At 38.4% G+C, this 21,187-nt stretch overlaps 1 protein-coding gene across 1 annotated transcript in view; it reads left to right on the top strand.

Annotated features, from left to right (window-relative positions):
- The window catches only part of LOC140247897 (uncharacterized), a 118,058-nt gene that overhangs the window by 51,844 nt on the left and 45,027 nt on the right, over positions 1–21,187 (top strand). The window contains exons 8-10 of the mRNA XM_072328100.1: positions 13,198–13,416; positions 15,333–15,585; positions 19,565–19,728. Coding sequence (XP_072184201.1) covers positions 13,198–13,416; positions 15,333–15,585; positions 19,565–19,728 — 636 coding nt within the window. The remainder of the gene's footprint in view (positions 1–13,197; positions 13,417–15,332; positions 15,586–19,564; positions 19,729–21,187) is intronic.

The raw sequence follows: 21,187 nt of genomic DNA, 5'->3' as shown, positions 1-21,187 counted from the left end.
CCCGATTCTGTAATTCTGTGATCACTGGGAGAATGAAAGAACATCAGGGTGAATTTGACAATTGACACGTCAAGGCTTAAAGGCGATATTAAAAGCTATTAGACATGTCAATTAATTTTTCTTTCCCTCATTAACGAGCATCCTAGCTATGCATCTTCTGTTTGAAGCGGCAAGCAGTCATTTTTCCAGGTTCCTTCATGCTATGGCGAGTCACAGCCCTCCTGAGACATAGATGAGACAGTATAATATAGTATGATTATTGTTCCTAACTTCCAGAATTCTCCAGCTGAAGGAGAATTTAATACTTATTTTGAATGTCAAATGATGTCTTTGGAGGGAAAAAAGAAAAAGAAATGCAGTTTCTATGCAGTTTAACATTGTTCCATAGTTTTAATTTGATTGTCTTGCAATAAACGAGTTTAACCACCACTTCCAGTCTGAGATTCTGACTGGTCAAAGAACAAAAAGGAGGAACAAAACCACCAATAACATAAACAGAAGCAAAGCCAGAGCACCCTCCTTTTACCATGAGAACTCGGAGGTTGCTGATGACCTTCATTAAATGTCACAACCAACTTCTGATGTGCTCAGCAGTGAGTCTTATGACCCAAAAACAGAAAGGCAATCCAGACCATGGACTGGTTGTATTTGTCTTTTGTGTCTAGAAATCAGCTGCTGTGTCTAGAAATCAGCTGCTGGAATTTGCTGAGTGCCTCTAAAATTAAAGCAGAAGGTTCACTGAGAAAAGGTGATGTCTTTGTAAATCTTACTTTCAAACTTTGAACCCAGAAAGTAAAAACTACTTGAAAAGCAGACAAAAAATAGAAAATAAATTTAAAAAACACCACAAAACAACAACAACAAAAAGCACAAACCACCAAAATGTCTTTCACTTTTTTTTCATCCCCCCCCCCCCCCCCACTAATGATTAGGAGTCTTCAAATTGAAAGAATAACAGCATCTACAACCTGTGAATGAATTTGCCTTCAGGTTAAAAGAGAAGCAATATTAAAGGAATAACAGGATGTTAACACAGTTTTTAGGTTACGCGATTAGAGTACCACCAAACAGAAACCAGGAGATGTGAAAACTAAGTTTTAACATGGCTGGAAGTTCTGATGTACCATGGATCAAGTAAGTTTTAGATTGATCCCTATAGAAACAAACAGCAGGCAACATTATGAGCAAGAAAAAGAGTCTTTAAAATACCATAATGTGAGAGAGTGTTATTTGAATTGACCCAGAAGTTTTCAAAAGAGTTTATATCCAGTAACCACAGAGCTCTTTCCCACTGTGTTTCAACATCTAAATTTCCTTGTTATCTTTGTAAACCTCCCTCTGGCAGCCCTGCCTGACTTCTTGAGGTTCTTATTATTGCTGCTGCCAAACTTATGGGAAGGTGAGCAGGCTCCTTAGCTAAACAAAATGAACACTATGTAAACATATCTGTTTTGCTAGGCTTTAAAATTAAACAAAAAGGTCTGGATAAGAAGATAGGACCAACAGCAATCCTGATACACCAGGAGCTGTTGGAGACAAAAGGGGCAGTGGGCTTGGTAGTGTTTTTAGTCCATCACTGTAAGTCTCGTCAAGAGCTAGCTTGTTTGAGGGTAGAGCATATGACCCTTCTGTGGGTACTTCTAGTTGAATGAGTATCTTTGAGTCAAAGGAACCTCACCAAAGTCAGTGAAATCTTGTCTGAATGCGGACCATTAGTGGAAGACCATATGGGTTTGAGATAATGGGGATTTATCCCCAAGAATTGAGTGCATGTCTGTGTTGTATATAGAAAAATAAATACCTAAGAAGTGCTAAGGCTGTCAGGAAAGCTCGCTATCTTTTTTTTCCCCCACCATGCTAAACATCCAGTCTTTTATCAAACTAAGGAAATGTTAAAGCTAAAATTCAGAATTGCATCTGTGGTGCCTTTTGGATTTTAGTATTTCTTACCTTTATTATATAGGTAGACCAGGCTCTTTGAAAAGTTTCATTTATGGTTTTCAAATATCTGGTGTTCTTTGGCAAAAATCTAAAGCTTCTACAAAAAAGCTGAACTAAGTCTTCATAAAAGACAGTGAAAAGTGATTTTTGTGAGCTTTTGCAAAAAAATCCAACAACTCCCCCCAAAAAACAGTAAGAAACCCCACCATATATTATTTACCAATATGCTTCAAAACAAACATATACAAGGAAAAAAAAAAGCGAAGAAGTTATTTCCATGATGAGTTCAATAATTGGTAGCTGTTATTTATCAGAGCGAGCTAAAAAAAGGAATAATCAAGGCTTTTGCTTTGCTCAGATGCATTGTTTTTCTATCTTAGGATTCATTAGACAAAAGTTTATGAACTTTGGAGTTTATTTCTTAGCCTGGTTTCCCTGGAAGGCAAAATGTGTTCAGTCAAACTATCACTCCCTCTAATAATTTCTGAACTTCTGGCCATTTCTAGGCAAACTTGATCAAGAGGAGCAGTCTGAGATTTAGTTTCTGCAGACTTCATGAGACTAGAAGGCTAGAGAGATGGGAAATATCAGTTCTTGCTCCAACTGAGAGAAACACTGAGGTGTGACCTAACGCAAAATCAGGTCCACTTCTGAGAATCCTCATTATATGGGTGAAATCTCACAGCCCAGTCTCTTTTGAACAGTCACTTCACTATATCTGAGTGGAAGAAGCAAGTTTATTGACATTTTTGAAAGGTATGTACCCCTTTTTTACTCTTCAGTGGGGCTTTCTTTGGGTTAGAGGTGCTAACTCCAAAATAATCTACTTTCATCATTCTGTTTAAATTTCAAGTAAATAGAAGAAATAACAAAAGCTCTTTGAAACTGCAAAAACTCGTATGGATGTTGATTAGCTATGAATTTAGAAAGTCTATTTTCATTTTAAAGGACTTTGCCTTTTCTAAATCCTCACTTTCCACTCTCTAAATATAAAGATAAAACTTTCTGTGAGGATGCTGATGTCTTAGACTGGCACACTGCAGAGATGGGAGAGATGACACAGGAAATGTATTTAGGGCTGCTCTGAAATTAATGCCTGTGTGCATTGTGAAAAACACTCTTTGTTCTGGATGGCTGTGCAGATTTTTACAAGTACGGCATGTAGGATCTTGTTTATCACTGGTGAAAATACATAGTTCATGGTGGTGGCTATGTTGAAAAAAGAATTTTTTGTAGCTGAGAATTTGCTCTGTAAAATAGTGTTATTGTGTTTTTTGCATCTGTTGTAGTTTCCATGAAAATATACAGGAGGCATCACTTTTGGAGTGAGCTACATAGATGCACAAACAAATGCTTTTTGCAGAGTCCTAATTGTCATCTTTTGTAACCCAATATTGTTTACCTTCCCTTCTGTTTCTCATTATTCCCATACATTTGTGTTTCTTTCAATTATGCCAGTTTTTTTTTTTGGCTCATATTGGAGGTCAGTTAGTCATACCTGGCAAAGCAGTTTGGGATGTGTCTGAGAAGAAAGGCTCTCCCCCAAAAGCACAGATACAGAGCACAGTCTTATATAGGGTACTCAAATAACACAGTGTGTTTACACTTTCAGTATAGCAAAGCAACTTTTCTACCAAGAAAATTATGGCCCTTGTATCATTTGAGCATGTATATTTACACAGAGGTGTGTATTACATTGGTGCTGTGCAGTAATTAGCAGTAAGTTTCATGGTTTCTTAGCACCAGATAGGAAGGTTTGCTTCTCATAGCGAATGTCCCCTTTGGGAAGGAAATTTCAGATGAAGAGCATTGCACTGGATCAATAGATGACACCAACAGGAAAGGAAACTTGCATTTGTCTTGCTATGTCTTACATGCAGCTATAGGCAATAGAGGAAAGTATGTTATCTAGAGATTGTTTGTGATAAGGGAATATCCCTCAAACTCCCTGTGCAGCTAGAAATCACACATTGATTTTAGAAAAACAAGCTGTGGCAATTTTTAAATTTCTGTTTTCTGCTCTGGAAGCAGAGGACTAAATGTCTTCACATTGGAAGAAAATTTGTGAAATTTCGCACCAAAGGCAGCCTGCTATAGCACTACTTGTACACCTCGAACACAGCTAGTATCCGTTATGTCAGCTGGGATAACAAGCAGGAAGGAGAGCACTGCACAAGAAATTACACAGTTTTCTTTCTTTCTCTCTCTCTTTTTCTTTTAAAGGCGGGAGACCTGATTTCTATAAACAACCCCCTAGAGGTACTCCCCTACCAATAGCAGTCCAGTGTGGAATAGATGAGGTTCTCATTATGTATCCCCCATGTCTTGATCATAATTTCGATCACGGTTGACATTCTGGTCCAGTTATATCAGGTACGTTCTGTGTTAAGTCCTTTAGAAGACTGGGATAAAACCCTACTGAATGCAGGATCGTTTTGCCTTGGGGAGAGAGTTAGTCAAAGTGCACATAGTTCAAGGTGGATTTCTAGTCAGATTCTGCAGCACTGAGGCATTCAAAAAGAAATATTTTTGAATTGAACATAGCTCAGAAGGAATTAAATTAGTTCTTTAATGCTTGTTTTCTTTCTCCAGAGCTATCAACACAAATTACATTCTAAACTAGGCAACTAAATATAATAACGCAGCATTAAATTGAAAATAAAAAGTTAATATTGTTATTATGTGGCGTATTTTGTTTGACTAAATTGTATAGATATTTTCCACCATAATTTCAGTGGTGTTTATAAAGGTCTTTTAAAAAGATTTCAGTTTAACATTTCCTATAGCTGTGCTTTTTCAAAATGTAATTGAATTTAAGATGTCTTTACAGTATCTGTTTTTCTCATCTTGATAACTGCTTAATGATGTTTAAATAGTATCTCAGAATATTCTGCAGATGCACATAACCTTTTCCTTTTTTGTCTATTTTGTTCATTACTCTTTCTTACTCTGATTTCCTATTTATTTTTTCTTTTTTTGTTTGGGCTTTTAAAGACTTAAGTAAGCTGTCCTAAAATAGATTTGTTTCTTCCCGAAATCAGTTTGTATTGGAGCAAATGTATTTTTTTAAATGGGATATAGCATCAGTCATCTGCTCAAACCTGAGATTGCTCTTGTTGATCAAAACCTCAAGGAAGAGTTTGGACAAAGTATTCCAGATAGTTTTCTGTTGGTGAGATTTATTTTTCACCATTTTGCATTTTCACCGTCTTTTCATGAACTGCCTTATTTGGTCACATTTAAACCCGCAAAGATTTGTTTTTAGCTGCTTTCTGACTGACTTTACCTGACTCACATTGTATTCGACTTTCTTCATGGGTTAGTATTTCTGTGTCAAGCTCTTCTCTGTGTGGATGTATTGACAAAATAATATTTACTAAAAAGAGACAATTGATATCAAGAAATGAATTAATTCCTAATGTTAAAATTGCTCTAAATACGTATTCCATCCTTCCCCCACCCTCAGTCTATTTTGCCTACTTAGTTCTGCCTTATGAGATTTGCTACAGGAAGGAAATGTTGTTTTTGTCAGGTTGATATGGAAGCTGATAGAGGTCTGACTGAAATAATAATTACTAACAGACTTTTAGGACACTAATAGTCTTTTAGAAACACATTTGTACACAAGCTACAGCCTTAGATTAACCATTTTTTCTCTCATCTTTGTGCTCACCTATTGTGAACAATTTGAATCTGCACATCAAGTAAACTGTGTATTAAGTTTAACAATTGGCATCCTAAGTTTTTAGCATCTTCACATATGTACAGTTTTACCCAGTATAGGAGAGACAATGAGAGCATGCAGGAATTCAATGTCTGCTTCAGCCTGCTGCATTAAAAAACAGATACAGCTGAAAAAGTAAAGGTTCTTCGACTCATGGTTTGTGGTCACAGGAAGTAGTCTGTTTGCTGTGCAGCCATCAAGCTAAAGGTCTTTCTGAAATGCAGGACCACCACATGCAATGCATCTCCTGCCCTACTCTGTCCACATCAGCACTCAAGTCTTTCAGTGCACACTGAAGGAATATGGCCATTTGACTCCAGCTGTGGAGACCAATGCTCCTAGTATGATGCTGCTGCTAATTAACTCCAGGAGGGAAAAGCTGTGTCTTTTGTTTCTTTCTTTCTTTCTTTCTCTCTCTTTTTTTTTTTTTTTTTTTTTTTTTTTCTTTTTAAAAATTATTTTATTTTATTTTTAAATACCACTGGGCTGTCTCTTATTTTGAAGCTTCATCATGTTCTGCTACAGTTTTCACCATAAACCTTTACCTGTTTGCTCAGTGGAGTTTCAACCACTATTGGATTGCCATCATAACTTGGCAAACTCAGAGCCTTGTTTCCCAATGGCCTGCCAGCTAAATTGGTGTGTTACAGATGAATGCACAACTCACAGATGGTGCTTGAGTGTTTAGTGGCTCTCACAAGTAGATACATATTTGGTCAGGAGGAAGATTACATTTTTCCTCCAGATAGAGCTAATGTCCTTGGGGTTGTTTTCTGTGTCAAGGTGGAAACAGTTCCACACATCAGGTACGGGGTACTCTCTTTTACCTTTACCGAGGGTGTTATATACATGTATGTGTATTTCTTTTCCTTCTGGTTAGGTTTTTGGTCATTTCTCTTTTTAACTGTGATGATCTTGAAGGTGTATTTTTTTTCTCCTGTTACCATATGAAGTTCTCCATGGCCTAAACTCTGATTGCAACCTCAAGCACAAGGTTGAGCATTCATGCTACTTGCTGTTAGACAGTTTTGTGAATAGTACTGTCTTTGTGAGGTCTATACCTCCACTGACCTCTCTCATCCTCTCATAACTGGGTCGTCTTTTTCTCATTCATTCACTGTTTTCTTATTTACTTAAAACAGTCAGAGGGCAAGAAGGAGGGGAGGAATTACATGCTTTTACTTCTTGACTGGCCTTGTCATGTCATGAGGATGAATAGCAGAGACTGTCTTTTGCCTTTTGTTTCTTTCTAGAATGAAATATAAAACAGAGCTTCTTAAAAGTTCTGCAAGCTGCAGAAATTTCCTTGTTTCATGTTCGTTCCCATCTAGAGCTGGGACCAGACGGACTGGAATGTTTTAACTTGTAAGACTTCCAAACTTGGTTTGCCAAGCCAACAGCCTCATGAAAATGCAACTGAACATGAAATAGAAAGCTTTAGTTGCTTACCTATACTGCAGCCATGACAATAATCATTTGTTTTTAGTGCTTCTGCTTTGTCATTGTCAGATGCAGCTGAAACATGAAAAGCATTACCAGCTCTCTACAAAGAACCCTGTTGTTCTCCAGCACCATTGCTATTCTGCTTGAACTTGTGATCCCTCCTTCCTCCTGTGATTCTTTTCCCAGCATATTAAGAAATGTCTTCTCAAAAACTTGTCACTTACACCATCAGGAAATTCTTAGCTATTCAGAGGCAGGAGATGGACATCAGGGAATCATTAAGGTTGGAAAAGACCACTAAGACCATCTAGTACAACCGCCAACTCATCCTCACCATGCCCACTAACCATGTCCCTAAGTGCCACATCAATATGTTTGTTGAATTCTTCCAGGGACGGTGACTCCACCACTTCCCTGTGTAGCCAATGCCACTGCTTCACCACTCTTTCAGAAAATAATTTTTTCCTACTGTCCAACCTGAACCTCCCCTGAGGGGAGGCTGCTGAGGACAAGAATCTGCTGGTATTTGTTCATCTGTCATCATAAGCTCTTTTATAGAGAGAGTGTTGAATATGTTGTGGCTAACACGGATGTATGGAGATGAATGTGAAGCTCTCAGCACATCCTTCCCTTCCTCTTTAATGAGCGCATCTTGTCCCAGTGACACAGTGTCCATCCCTCTGTACAGAATTGTGTAGTTGTCCCCATCTGAGGTGGCCACTGTGACAGAATACATCCCTCTGAGATTCTTGGCATGAGTTCACTACACAAAACATTCAGCTGGTATGCTTGTTCTGGCTCCTGCCTATGTATGTTATGCAAACACACCTGGACTTTTGCTGGTGCAGAGCTTGCTGCCTGCTGGACTTATCTTCATGGGCTGGCACAGCCTGGACCCTCTAAAGGACCTGGCTGTTCTCACCCTCTTGCCCAGCCTGGTGGGGTGGGTTGGATGCTCTCCAGTGCACTCATGTGCCTGCATCACACATTTTGCAATCATCTAAAGCAATTAATAGCTGGCTATTTTTCCTGCTTTGCAAGGGCATTTAATTTCTAAAGCCTTCCTTCAGTGTTTTTGGATGTTGGAAGCTGTCTTCTGACAGATTCTTTTTCGCCACATGTGCACCTGAAATATAAGCCTATCATGATTTCCAGCATTTCTTCTGTAACGCAATTTTGGATTCAGCAGCGAGCTGTAGTAGAAGTGCTTCTATTGGTGTTTGGAATAACCTAATATTCCTTCACATTTCTTTCCATATCTCTTATAGCAGATAGCATCTAGATAGTCCCCGTAATTGGTGGTGTTTCTCACTTCCTTGGTGCCTGTAAGCTTACAAATTGGAACTGTAAGTCTGTCCTGGAAAGAGAAGGACAAAAGCAGTGCCTTCATCCTTAGAAAATGTTTTCCCTGGTTATATTCACTTTGCATACAAATTAAAAGAGTAATATTTTATTAGGAATCCAGTAGATAGAATAATGAACTGTAACTCAGAACTCTGCTACTGGCTTATTGGGCTAAGTCATTGTAGCATCATGGAATAGCCTGGAATAAACAAAAATTCTTTGTAGTGCAGTGTGAACTTTATAAAGGAAAAATATTGTGCAGGGGGATACACTCTTTCTAATAATACACCCCTTCTAATGGTATTTTATATATATATGCACGCATGTCTATATACTATATATGTTTATGTTGCGCGTGTTTGAATGTACTAGGTGCCATTCTGTCTCGTGCTTCATCAAAAGTACTGTTAACTGTTTTCCATTTCAAGGACTGCATGTGTTAGTGTGTTATCTCTTGATGTATGTTCATATTCAGCATGTTTTTCCACTGAAAGTGATAGTAACTGTGGGCATCATTTGTTACATCTTCATTATTGCAGACAAAAACAAAAGGACCTGGACTCATTTGTGGATATCACACTAAATGCCTAACGTTTATGGTGATGATAAAAAGTAGTCTTTTTATTTGTAAACCAGGTAAATGTGTCGCACAGACTGTTGGGGTTTGAGGACTGTGATTTCCTAAAAGTAATTTCTGCAAAATATTTTGCATTTGCTCTTTAAATGTCATTATTGGATAACACATAATGTTTATTTTGCTTTATTTTATGGGAAGTAAGTAATAGATACTTTAAAGACTGGATCCTGAATACCTCAGCTACTATACACTGGTGTTCTGGAACAAGCAGGGTTATATCAGCTGAGAATCCACCCCCTAACACCAGCTGTAAGTGCCACTCTTTCAGTGCTTTACAGAAATGCTCACTGTAGTTTGTCAGCAACAAAGCTGTCACCCAAGAGTACACACTGCCTTCTATCAGCCATTACTTTTCTGTTATCATCATCAAGTGTAGCTTAAGAGAATCTATGCATCGTTTCTTTCCTTCTGAACAATTTCCATCAAAATAATTGACCTGCTTTTATGGTAATTTACTCTCTGCGATTTGTTACTCCAGCGTTTTGCAAAGAAAAATGCAAAACTAATGCCCTAGAACAGAAACATTCAGCCAAATTACTTACCAGTAATCCAAGGAATCATGGATAAATCCATTCCTCAAGTGGCTTCTCATTTGGAGCTTTATATCATTTTTACCCAAGGGTTGAGGTATTTTGTTTTCTTTTTTTTGTTTGTCTGTTTGTTTTGGTGTTGTTGTTGTTGTTGTTTTTTGTGGGTGGGGGAGTTGTTTTCTTTTTGAAAGATAATACTCACACTCTCTGCCCTAGAGCAACTTTATATAAATCTCTTCTGAAGAGTGTATCTGCCAGTGCTGTCACTCCACCCATGAGCATTCGCTATAGCAGCACCAACTAAAAATATTTAAAGAGGCTGTTTCCTCTATTTTGGTGCATTTCATTCCATGTTTCTTCCTCCTCCTTTCTTCATCCCTCAAAAAAGTCAATAAAGGGTATAATTGAAACCCACTGTTTTGAAGTGAAAACCAGTAAACTGCCTTGTATCATGATTAATGAGTGCTCAGGAATAGTTTGCTGTAACTTATGCGTATGTTGGGGCTTACTGAGTTTGTTTTGAAATGGATGGATTCATGGGTTGGGGCCTTCTCAGAGTCACTGGATATGTTGTATTATTCAGCAGTTTCTACTGCTGCTACTAATGTTTGTGTTAAGGTGTTATACTGTCCTATGGAAGTACAAGAAATGGCACTTGTGCAGTATGGAGTGTCTGACAAGTAAAACAGTAAGGAGGGCTTCAGTATCCAGCTAAAATCTAGAAACTGTGCTCAAGATGTGTGGTAAAAATCATGAAGTCTTTCAAAGAAAAAATGCTGTTTCAAGAATGAAAACAAAGTTCTTTCATTTGACCTAATGAGTAGGTTTTTCTTCTGTGTAACTTCTGTGAAAGTGCTGATTGCATAGAGAAGTCCTGTCTCCATGAGGGAGAAGCACCCTCATCTTCCCAACACATTTTGATCACTAATGTGTCTTTCTGGTTCTTCAGGAACACAGTAAATGGAAGATAACTTTATTTTCAGCATAACTGAAACATAACTTTATGTTTTGAAAGGTTTTACAAATGGTATATTGAACCTTTCACTCCTGTATTGTTTGTTCAAAGGTAGCTTAATTTATTAAAGTGAACCCAAATAATCTGGTAGCAAATGACTTCTACCTGAAATGATGGTCCCAATCCAGAATTTTGTGGAAAATACATGAATACTACTTCTCTCAGCACATAGATGATGATTGGCAGTGATCCCTATAGGATGTGGATTTCTTACATGAGTGAGGACAAGTGGGACATCTGTGTGATTTTGCTTGTTTGGTTAGGGATAAGAAGGGTATTATAAATGCAGACAGTACTACTTCTTCTGTTCTTTTGTTCTTAATGTATTCTTTTTTTGCACAAACAGCAAACAGTTCAGTTTAACTACAAAATGGTGTGACTAATCCTACCCTATTAACTCTCCTAAAGTGGTGAATACCTTATGTATAGGTTTGGAGATTTAGATTGAAATTATTAGAAAAGATAATACATATTTCTTATATAAAAATAAATGTAGTAAAATTTTATCTTCAGAGTTGGGAAGATCCAGAATACCATGACCATCTTAATTATAATTCTTACAGATTTATTTTCATTTTCTTTTCTCTTCCTCTTCCTCTTCCTCTTCCTCTTCCTCTTCCTCTTCCTCTTCTCTTCTCTTCTCTTCTCTTCTCTTCTCTTCTCTTCTCTTCTCTTCTCTTCTCTTCTCTTCTCTTCTCTTCCCTTCCCTTCCCTTCCCTTCCCTTCCCTTCCCTTCCCTTCCCTTCCCTTCCCTTCCCTTCCCTTCCCTTCCCTTCCCTTCCCTTCCCTTCCCTTCCCTTCCCTTCCCTTCCCTTCCCTTCCCTTCCCTTCCCTTCCCTTCCCTTCCCTTCCCTTCCCTTCCCTTCCCTTCCCTTCCCTTCCCTTCCCTTCCCTTCCCTTCCCTTCCCTTCCCTTCCCTTCCCTTCCCTTCCCTTCCCTTCCCTTCCCTTCCCTTCTCTTTTTTTCTTTTCTTTTTTTTCCTCAAAAAAACCTAGACTATGATTTCACATTAATGAAAATTGTGCTGTGATGCTTCTGCAGGCAACTATGGGTAAATAATTACAGTGTGAGGAAAGTGATTCATAATGTGCCTCTAAGCCCATGCAGTGGTACTTTGTGACTAATCAGGATGTAAGTAAAGTGGACTGCAGTGTCTCAAAAAGTTCTTAAAAACTTCTGACAGATCAGTTTTTAGCCACTGAAAGCATCACCAATTTCAGCCCTACAGTTGGTTCTGTGGGAAATTTTGGTGATTTGTACTTGGGGCAATCTTAAAGACAGATACACTCCTTTTTGTGATGTGTCCCTCCCAGCTGCTCCTTTTATTCTTTGAATAGATAAGCAACTAAATCTTGAGCTTTCTTGTGAGCAGAGATGTTGAACTGAAGCCGTGTCTTATCCTCCATTCTACTAAACACTAAGTGTCAGCAGTGATGTGATCCAAGGCCAGTCCAAAATCCAGGACTATGTCTGACAAGATTTTATTTCTTTTATTTGTTTTGCTTGGTCAAACCTAGCCCAAGTATAGAATATTTATTGCTATTTGTAATAGCAATGGGAGTTCTGAGAGATGTGGGATTCTTGACTGCTAGGGAAAGAAACATACAGAGTTATCTAAGGAACATGCAGATGTAGACAGGAAAATACTTGAGTATAAAGTACAATGCAAATATTGCTGCCACTTCTTCAGTCATATGCTACAATTAAAAAAGCTAGCATGTTAGCATCTACAAAAAGATCTTTATATTTATGAACTTTTGGAAAACTTAATGAACATAAATAATGGCTTGAACACAATGACATCATATTTATTCCTAGAGTAGTGAATCTCAGCTGCTTAGTCATTTAAATCGGTGGAAATAAGCATAGCAGTTAGTTTCAAAAGGTCACAGAAGCTACTGTCTTTTCAGCTTTGAATCAGCTGAGGGACTCGAGTTTCTTGGAAATATAATGCCAAGACTGCATCTGTGCATCTCATTTCTATTTTTTTTTCCCCTTTGGAAGCAGTATTGCAATGAGCTGAAAGGGCAGATACCACAGTCAGTAGAATACTGTACAGTGCAGGTTCCTTTTCATTTCCTATTTCACTTGAGACTAGTTTAAAGGGGAGATTTAGTCTACATTGTATACTGAACTGTGTGAAGTTCTCTTAGGCGAATGCCAGAAAGCTGTTTAAATTTTTTAAATAAAATGAGTATGTTGTCAGTACAAATATGGTAGTTCTATCACCCCTCTCTCAGAAAGAAAATAAGTGAAAAAATGTTCCTTGGAGAGCCATTTGCATGAAAATTAAAATCAAAATGAAAGCAAAAGATGTTTAAAAACTTGTGATTTGTTGTGTTCTTTATCAAAGTAGCATGGTTCCTGGGAGGAAGCCACCTATCATCTAGACTGCAGTGGAATCACATTTCTTTTTGTGTGTGTGTGTCTGCTGTGTTGGTCAATCAAATGTTATGATCAGAACACATTTGTCTCTGTAACATTGCTTTACTGTCTTTCAGGGACTGATACTGTTTGTATGTTTTTCCAAAGGACTCTTCATTTTATTTTCATATGTTTGCAGCCACTGCTCTGCTGTCAAGGTGAAACTATTCAGAAGGATTGCTGAGCATTTCCATTTTGGGGTATACGCGACCTTCTCAGAACTGGGAGCAGCACACTGGCGTTCCTGGGACTTCTGGCTGCTTGTACTGCTGATCTTGTTACTTTGGTTCTTGAGACTTTACCTGCATTACTGCAGCCAGTGGCTCTTCCTTCAGAGCATCTCAGTTCCTGTTACAAAGTGAGTTCTGCTGTCTTCTTTCTCTCTTGGAATATTTCTAGTAATTGCCTAATTCAAAGAATGTTATGAAGAGAATTGGTGACTGAGACCTTTGCTAAGGGCCTTTCATGCGAGCAGAGATTAGGAGAGCAAGGACCACATCCAGGTTCCACATATGTACAAATGACTGTAACTGAAAGGTGAATGTCTTAGTAGCGTATGTTTTAAATTCAGAACAGGATGTATCCATTTATGCATCTTGTGCCATCCTTACCTCTTACTCCTCTGATATATCCAGCAGATGATGTATCTTCTTCCACAAGAGTCATTTATCATTGTGGATGAAGTATTTCAAAATGCTTAAGAAGTGCACAAAACTGAAGAAGCATTTAAATCATATTTGATGTTACCAACGTGATCTATGAGTAAAATACTTCAGAAGAATTTAGATTTGATATATCAGTTTTCCTGTGAGGACTACAATGGGTTGGCATATTTTAACTATATGATACATTAACTTTGGATCAGGAATGAGAGCTCACTAGAGAGCTTCAGGAAAACCATTACATGTCATTACTTGACGTGAAAAATAAAAAGATGAAGAATAACTCCACAAGGTGATGGATACCTAGTTCCCCATACGTTGCTGTGGGGAAGAGAATAGGCGTATAAGGCAAAAAAGAACTGCTACAGTTAGAGTAGGAAAGATTTTTCCAAGGCAAACAAATACATACTGTTTTCAGTTTAAAGTATCAAAAAATATATAGGAAAAAAAAATCATTTGTAGTTTAAAAAAAAACAACGTATTTGGTAGGAGCCAGCAACTTGCAGCTCTATGCCCTGTCTCTGCCTTGTGCTAAATTGGGTGATGTTGGGATTATCAGTTACAATCTGAACAGAGTGTCTGAGCAGAATCTGGATAGTGATTTGTATAGTTAGAGCTGCCTGCTAGATTTTGATGCATGGCCAGCCATGTCTCACTTCTGGCCTTGCAGAGACCAGGCAGTCTTGGCCATCTGGCACTAAAACTTCTGGGAGGCCAAGCATCAAATCTATGAAAGCAAAGGAAATGGAACAGAAGAAAGCAAGGTATGACAAAGAGATGGTCGTATTTGAAGCCACTAACCACAGATGTCCCAGGTAGTTAACATTAATTAATAATATTAATTAATAATATAGTTAATATTTATTTAATAATAATGAATAATATCAATTATTATTAATTAATAATATTAATAAGTCCTGAAGTAAAATGACCAGGATCAGCAAGCAGATCTGGAGCTATGTACCCTCAGAACAAGAGACTGTGTTGAACACCTTTTAGTCCCACATAATATGATGGTAGCACTCAGTTCAGAACCAAAGTGCAAGTCAAAACAGTTTACCTGTAGCTAGGAATGAATTCAAAGCCAATTCAATCTTAAATTTCAGTATCTGTAGCTCATAATATCAGATGCACTTCCTGCCTCCTAGAGCACCAACATGCTTATTTGTCAGGCAAGCTTTGTAAATCCCTCTTCCATGGTGGCAACTGGGATGTTTTGGTCACTTGAAGGATGTTACAGGTTGTGTCTTCAGTGACACATTTTCCACTTTATGCAGTGCCCAAATATGCTGCAGTATATAGAAAGGGGTCAGTTCTTAGAGCCTGTGCTCATATTGCTGTTGATGGGAACTAGCATCCTCCTGTAACACAACGTGGCCAGTCCCAAGGACCTGGTTGTGCATCTGCTGTAATGAAAAGTCAGAGGGGACAGAAGGATGAAGAGACAAGAGGAGGCTTTGTGGTTTTGTGTAGCTTCATACTCTTTTGGTTGATAGTTTATGGCCAAGATAAGGACACAACTTCACAATGTCATGTGCTGTATGTGTTATTCTACTTTTTTAATGGTTTGTCCAGGAGCACAAACAAACTTTCTCCCTATACTTGTTTACAGATTCAAGTTTTTCCCTCACACTGTTGAACTGTGCTACCAGAATTCCTTGCTGCAGACCAGTGAAGAGTTGGTCATGGTCGTGGTGGGACCCCTAACCTTGAATGCTGGGTTGCTGCTTATGGTCCTGATCAGATGGGTCTGTCAGCAGCGATTTGACTCATTCCCTTCCTTCTTGTCAAAGTTTATCATAGCTCTGGGACTCTGGACAGTGCTGGACCCGTTGGCAGTGTTTATAGTGGATTCATTCCTGGGGGTAAGTCACTTAAAATAACTTGGACATGAGTCCTTGACGTAGAAGTTTGTTTTATTCAGTGAATCAGCGGAAGATATGAAATTCCACCCGTGGCAATGGAACATGAAAGTTAAAAAGAAATTAAATAATAATGTTATACATTACCTTTTTATTAACAAAATTCCCATCTAATGGAGTCACCACGTTTCTGCATAGAACTAAGATCACTGCGCGAGCCATATATGGAGAAAAGAAAGTGAATCCACCACTGGAATGATTACATCTGCTTTGAAAAGGATTATTTCAATTTTGGATATTAATGGAGATAGATAGGTTAATGAGGGGTCCTGATTATTAGCATTTCAGATTTGTTTTTTTCTGAGCATTGAAAAGAACTGAAAAAAACTAGCAAAACCAAAAGGACGTGTTTTTATGCACTTCTCCAACAAGGGAGGTAGTTAATACTCTTCTCTGGTATATCTAGACCTGCAAGGTCACAGTCATAGAATGGCTGAAGTTGGAAGGGACCTTAAAGTTCATCTAGTTCCAATTCCCCTGCCATGGGCAGGGATCCTTCAAACCTGGCCTTGAACACCTCCAGGCATGGGGCACCCACAGCTTCTCTGGACAGCTATGCCAGTGCTTCACCACAAAATTCTAACCTAAATTTCCTTTCTTTTAGTCTAAAAACGTTTCCTCTGTTCATTCCCTATTACTATCAAACTGTGTAAAGCGTCAGTACCCCTCCTATTTATAAGCTCCCTTCAAGGCTGCAATGAGGTCTCCTCAGAGCCTTCACTTCTCCATAGTGTGCAACCCCAGCTCCCTCAGCCTGTCTTTGTAGGAGAGGTGCTGCAGCACTCTGACCATCTTTATGACTCTCCTCAAGACTCTCCCAACAGCTCCATGTATTTCATGTGCTGAGGGCACCAGGTTTGGATACAGAACTCCAGGTGGGTCTTCGTGAGAGCAGGCATGAAGACACAAAGATACAAAGACAGTCATCTTATGAAAATACCCTCATTGTACAAAGTCTTGAAATCAAAGATCCCAGCTTCATGTGTGCCTGCATATGGGCTGCATAGCCCATCTATGTATTGTTGACAAGGAGACCTCTGCCACACAGGAGACAGTGTCCAGTCACCTGGAACATGACTTTCAGATCCAAGTCTCACAATGGGTCCTATCAGTGGGCACAGGAAGCTGCAAGCCTTTGTAAGTTTTTGCAGCATTTCTGTTCCTCTGCTTGCATTCAGTGATGTCTGTTTCTGCTCCAAATCAAGCAGTAATCCACCATCCTTGTCACTGATCCAGTATTAGCATGTCTCATGATTCCTTGTCCACTAATCAGTGCTCTGCTCTTAAAAAGTGCTTTTAAAATGTGATTCTCTGTTGTTTACGTGCTGTTTCTCATTGCTGTGCATTTCAAAATTAAAATTCAGCTGCTCAAGGGGTTTAATTGGAGCTTGCTTGTGAGGTAACTGCCTAATTTTAAGTATGTGGCAACACACACTGTAGCTTTCACTTGGACAGCCCGTTTTTGTTTTTTGTTTTAATGTTTGTTTGTTTTTAATTTAATGGTGCAAATCGTGCATAAATTTGTGTTTTGGTTGTGATTATTATCATGAATATTTTTTTTTTCTAAGGAGAAATACGTTTCTTCTTTCACTAATATGTAGGCTAGAAATATCTCGGTGTTTAAAGAGATTTCCTTCCCCTCTGCCCAGTATTGATGTAGCCATAAAATCTGAAGGAAATGCTGAGTTAGGTCTACCTTGTCATTACCATACTTGCATTGAGAAAATCATTGCCTTTGACTTCTGTTGAATTGTGCTTGGTTCTAGTCAGGCTGGCTTCATTACCAATTTCAAATACAGCTTCTTTTCTTGGTCAGAGGGAAATGTGAGATATGAATAAAGCAACTGGTTTTTTTTCTTATGGGGTTTAAAAAGGCACAACTCTCTCTGTACTTAATACTGAAAATCTGGCAATTTTACCAGCAGAGATTATCGTTGGTAGAAACTCATTTGTTCGAATATTACACAATATACCATGTGTATCCCTTCCAAAATGAAACTATGTCTCTTACATGTGTTTTTGGTCATGAATTTGTATGGTTTTTTTTTTACTCTTGGCATTCTTTCAGCAGCTATTTCAGATTTTCTTGCCAATCTATTTTAGAGCAAGTTTTTTTTTTAAAAAGTTGTGCTGCGGTAATATGAGTAATTTTAGTGCTAGAATGTATTTCACTATTCTAAATTGATTTAATACTTATGAAAGATGACGGTGAGCCCTGGGGACAAAAGTTTATCCATTTACTACTTTTTTTATTTTTAAGGGGAGACTAGATAGGAATTGAATGTTTGGGGATTTCAGCTCATAATTCAAGATATCGTGTCAAATGTGTGATTCCAGGTTTGCTTTGCAGGCAAATTGTTACAGGCATAAGGAACTTTTCCATGATTGTGATGAATTCAGTTCAAGGTCCAGTTCTGCCAGCTTTTTTCCCTAGTATCAGTCACTTGCACAGCTTGTAAAATTCAGAATAACACCTCTTCACACTCACACAGATGTGTATCATCCTAAAAAACATTGCAGACTGTGAAGTGCTCACACGACCATCACGTTGTGGTGTGACAGATGTTGATGAACACTATCAGTGAATGCTACTTAAACAACTTAAAACAAAGTCACCTTTCTTGGATCTTACCTTTGAAGACCACAAAAAAAAAAATCGTCACAATTTCATTATTAGAAAAATATGGATAAGGAGATGCACTTCTGCACACTTTTTTTTTTCCCTTGTCAGAAGGAACAGCTTGGATAAGAAAGAAATTTATTTGCCACTCAGACTTTGCATCTCTGGAGGCATATCAGAACGTGACTGCTCAGCAGAGGGTTTTCCTTGGTAGACAGTCTATTTCATAAGAGGATGGAGGCAGCCAGCTTCCCTCCCCTTCCTCCCCCCAAGAAGAGAGGACAGAACAGGGAGATAAAGGAGAACTAAGAGAGACTTTAAAAAAAAAAAAAAAAAAAAGAAAGGAAAAAAAAAAGAATACTGACAGATCTAAATTAGTGACTACTTTTTATATGCTATTACTGGTCTTCTGGGACCTGTAATTTCCATTACAGAAACCTGGCAGCGTTGCAAAGGGTGGAGAGAGAACAAAAGTACAGTCAGGAATCTCATTGCACGTATAGTTCATCACAGGACTTGTAAATGTTGCTCTTTTACTATGCATGTCACCACAAAGGTGGCCAACAACAGGGAGAAAGTGTTGACTCTAAGGATTTGTCCAGGCAGGTTGCTCTGGAATATGCTGGTTCCTTAATCCTGAAGGTCATCAACTCCCTCTCTGAAAGATAAATACTGAAATTTTTGGTGGTGCAGTTTCACGTGTCCTTGCAAAATGTGCTAACATTATTTAGAATGAATACGGCTGTCACCGTGTCACTTTTCAAAAAGAAAAAATATGTGAATGGAAGAATTTATTTTAGCTCTGAGCAGTAGAAGATCTCTGATATGTAGTTGAATTCTTCTAAATCGATCCAGCAGAGGGCAATAATATGTCAATACAGTAGTTAGTACTCACAAATTAGATGTGCGTGAGGGGGGAGGACGGAGGGGGGAGAGGGAAGAGGAAGGAAAGAGGGGGGATAATAGATTTTTGGAAAACCTTTTCCTGTGTATAACTGGGAGTAGATTTAAGCATAGAGTGCTGCAAAACCTTTAGGATTCTTTGTGAATCACTGTAAAAAAAGAAAAAAAAAACAACACACCAAAACCCACACAAACTGCATTATCCCCAATTAAATTAGTATTTTTATTCCATGAATATTAACTCCTTATACACAAATAGTATGCTAAGTTTCAAGATGCGTGTCCCACAAATTACAGTTAAACTCTTATATAAAAATCCACGTTCTTCTGTGTCTGTACGTACATAGCCTAATCAAGTTTGGCATTTTCTTATGTTCATCTTTTTTTCTCCCACGGCAGCGACTTGCATATAGTGTAGAGAAACCCATTGCTGATGCTGCAAAGCTCTACTGGGTGTTTCTAAGATCAGAGGAATCAGGGGTTCCTGGTGTACTAATCACTGTGATGCTTTACATGGTCCTGTTCATCATCTCATCAACAATGTTGTACATTTACTTTCTAAGGTATGTTTTTTTATCTTGTTATTCCCTTAGGAGCTTAGGCTCAGGCTCTTTCTCCTGTAAGATAAAATAAGGTGACATCAGAAAAGATGCTTCAGCGTCACATATGATGAGCCTAAAATTGCAGGCAGGCAAAGTGGGGTTAATTCCTGTAGGCACAGTGAGTGAAAGATGGAGCCATTTCTCAAAGGAAATGTTATTGGTATCATGAGTTTTCACAGTGTCTACCAGTCTCCGTTCCACTGGTTTCTAACAGTGGTGTCTGTTTTCACAGTTTAAGCTCTGAAGTGGGTGTCCTTTACATGTGGGTACCATGGAAAATGTTTTCATTAGACTTCCTAGGAGGATTTTTGCAAGAAACAGAAAAATTTAGAAAGTAACGTGCGGTATGAAGTGCAAACTCTGAGTCCACAGCAGCACCCAGTCTCTCATGTTCTTTGGATGATGCAGGATATTTGACTTGATGTGACTGAGGCTTAAATCTGGTGCATGAGATGACTTAATCTGAATAATCTTTCCTTTCGTCTGTTAGCAATATTAGTAGACTTATGTTCATGAAATTTGACCAGTTTTTCCTGCCACCTGTCTGGCACATACCATTAACTGTAGGGACAGGTATGGGACACGAGAAGCAAATGAGAAAGATTGTATAATATATTACCTAACAAAGTACTGAATGTTGCAGTGCATTCACTTCAGCGATTATCAAGCAAGCACCAGTAAAAATCTGTACAAAGAGAGAGGTTCCAGGCAGGTGTGAGAATAGCAAAGCTCAGCATGCTCCTTCCATTTGACAAAACCATCCCTTGGTCTCCTTTGCACAAACTCCACTGCAGCAGGCAGAAAAAGATAAATGGCAATCTGTATTTCTGCAAAGTATTTCAAAGCTCCTGCTTTCCTGGAAGCTGTACACAACTCCAACAAACTGGTAGTCTAGTTAATTAGTTTTTGAGATGTTAATGCCTTCTTAATCATCGACTTAATAGTTTTGAATAGCTTCATAAGTTTTAGCTGCTGTCGTTTATTACTCAGGAAAATTAATTTAAATTAAAACATTTGTAAGGCAGGTTTTTATGAGAATATTACCAACATCTTCATTGTCTGGGGAACAGGTGCAAGATCATCAAAGGTTCCTTTCCTTCTGGATCAATTTTCCCATAATGTTTTCCAATAAAGGGGTGGGGGGAGAATGTTACTGGGGGAAAAATGTTGTCTTAGTATGCTGCATTTTTAAAATGATTCATAGCCAAATACAAAAGCTAAGGGAAGATGACAAAATCTGTTACAGTACATAAGGTCTTTGAAGTTCTTTGCTTGATTACAAAAATAAACATTTTGGATACTGGGGAGTGTGCAGGGTAAATTTATACTGTGAGCTTCTGAAACTGTCTGAAACTCTTCCTTATCTGTCCACAGCCTAGCACAGTGGGAACCTTGGACCTGGCTAGGGCTCTTCAGCAAC

The sequence above is a fragment of the Excalfactoria chinensis genome, chromosome 2 (assembly GCF_039878825.1).
Source record: "Excalfactoria chinensis isolate bCotChi1 chromosome 2, bCotChi1.hap2, whole genome shotgun sequence".
In the NCBI taxonomy this organism is placed as follows: Eukaryota; Metazoa; Chordata; class Aves; order Galliformes; family Phasianidae; genus Excalfactoria; species Excalfactoria chinensis.
This window is presented reverse-complemented; position numbering and strand designations above follow the sequence as displayed.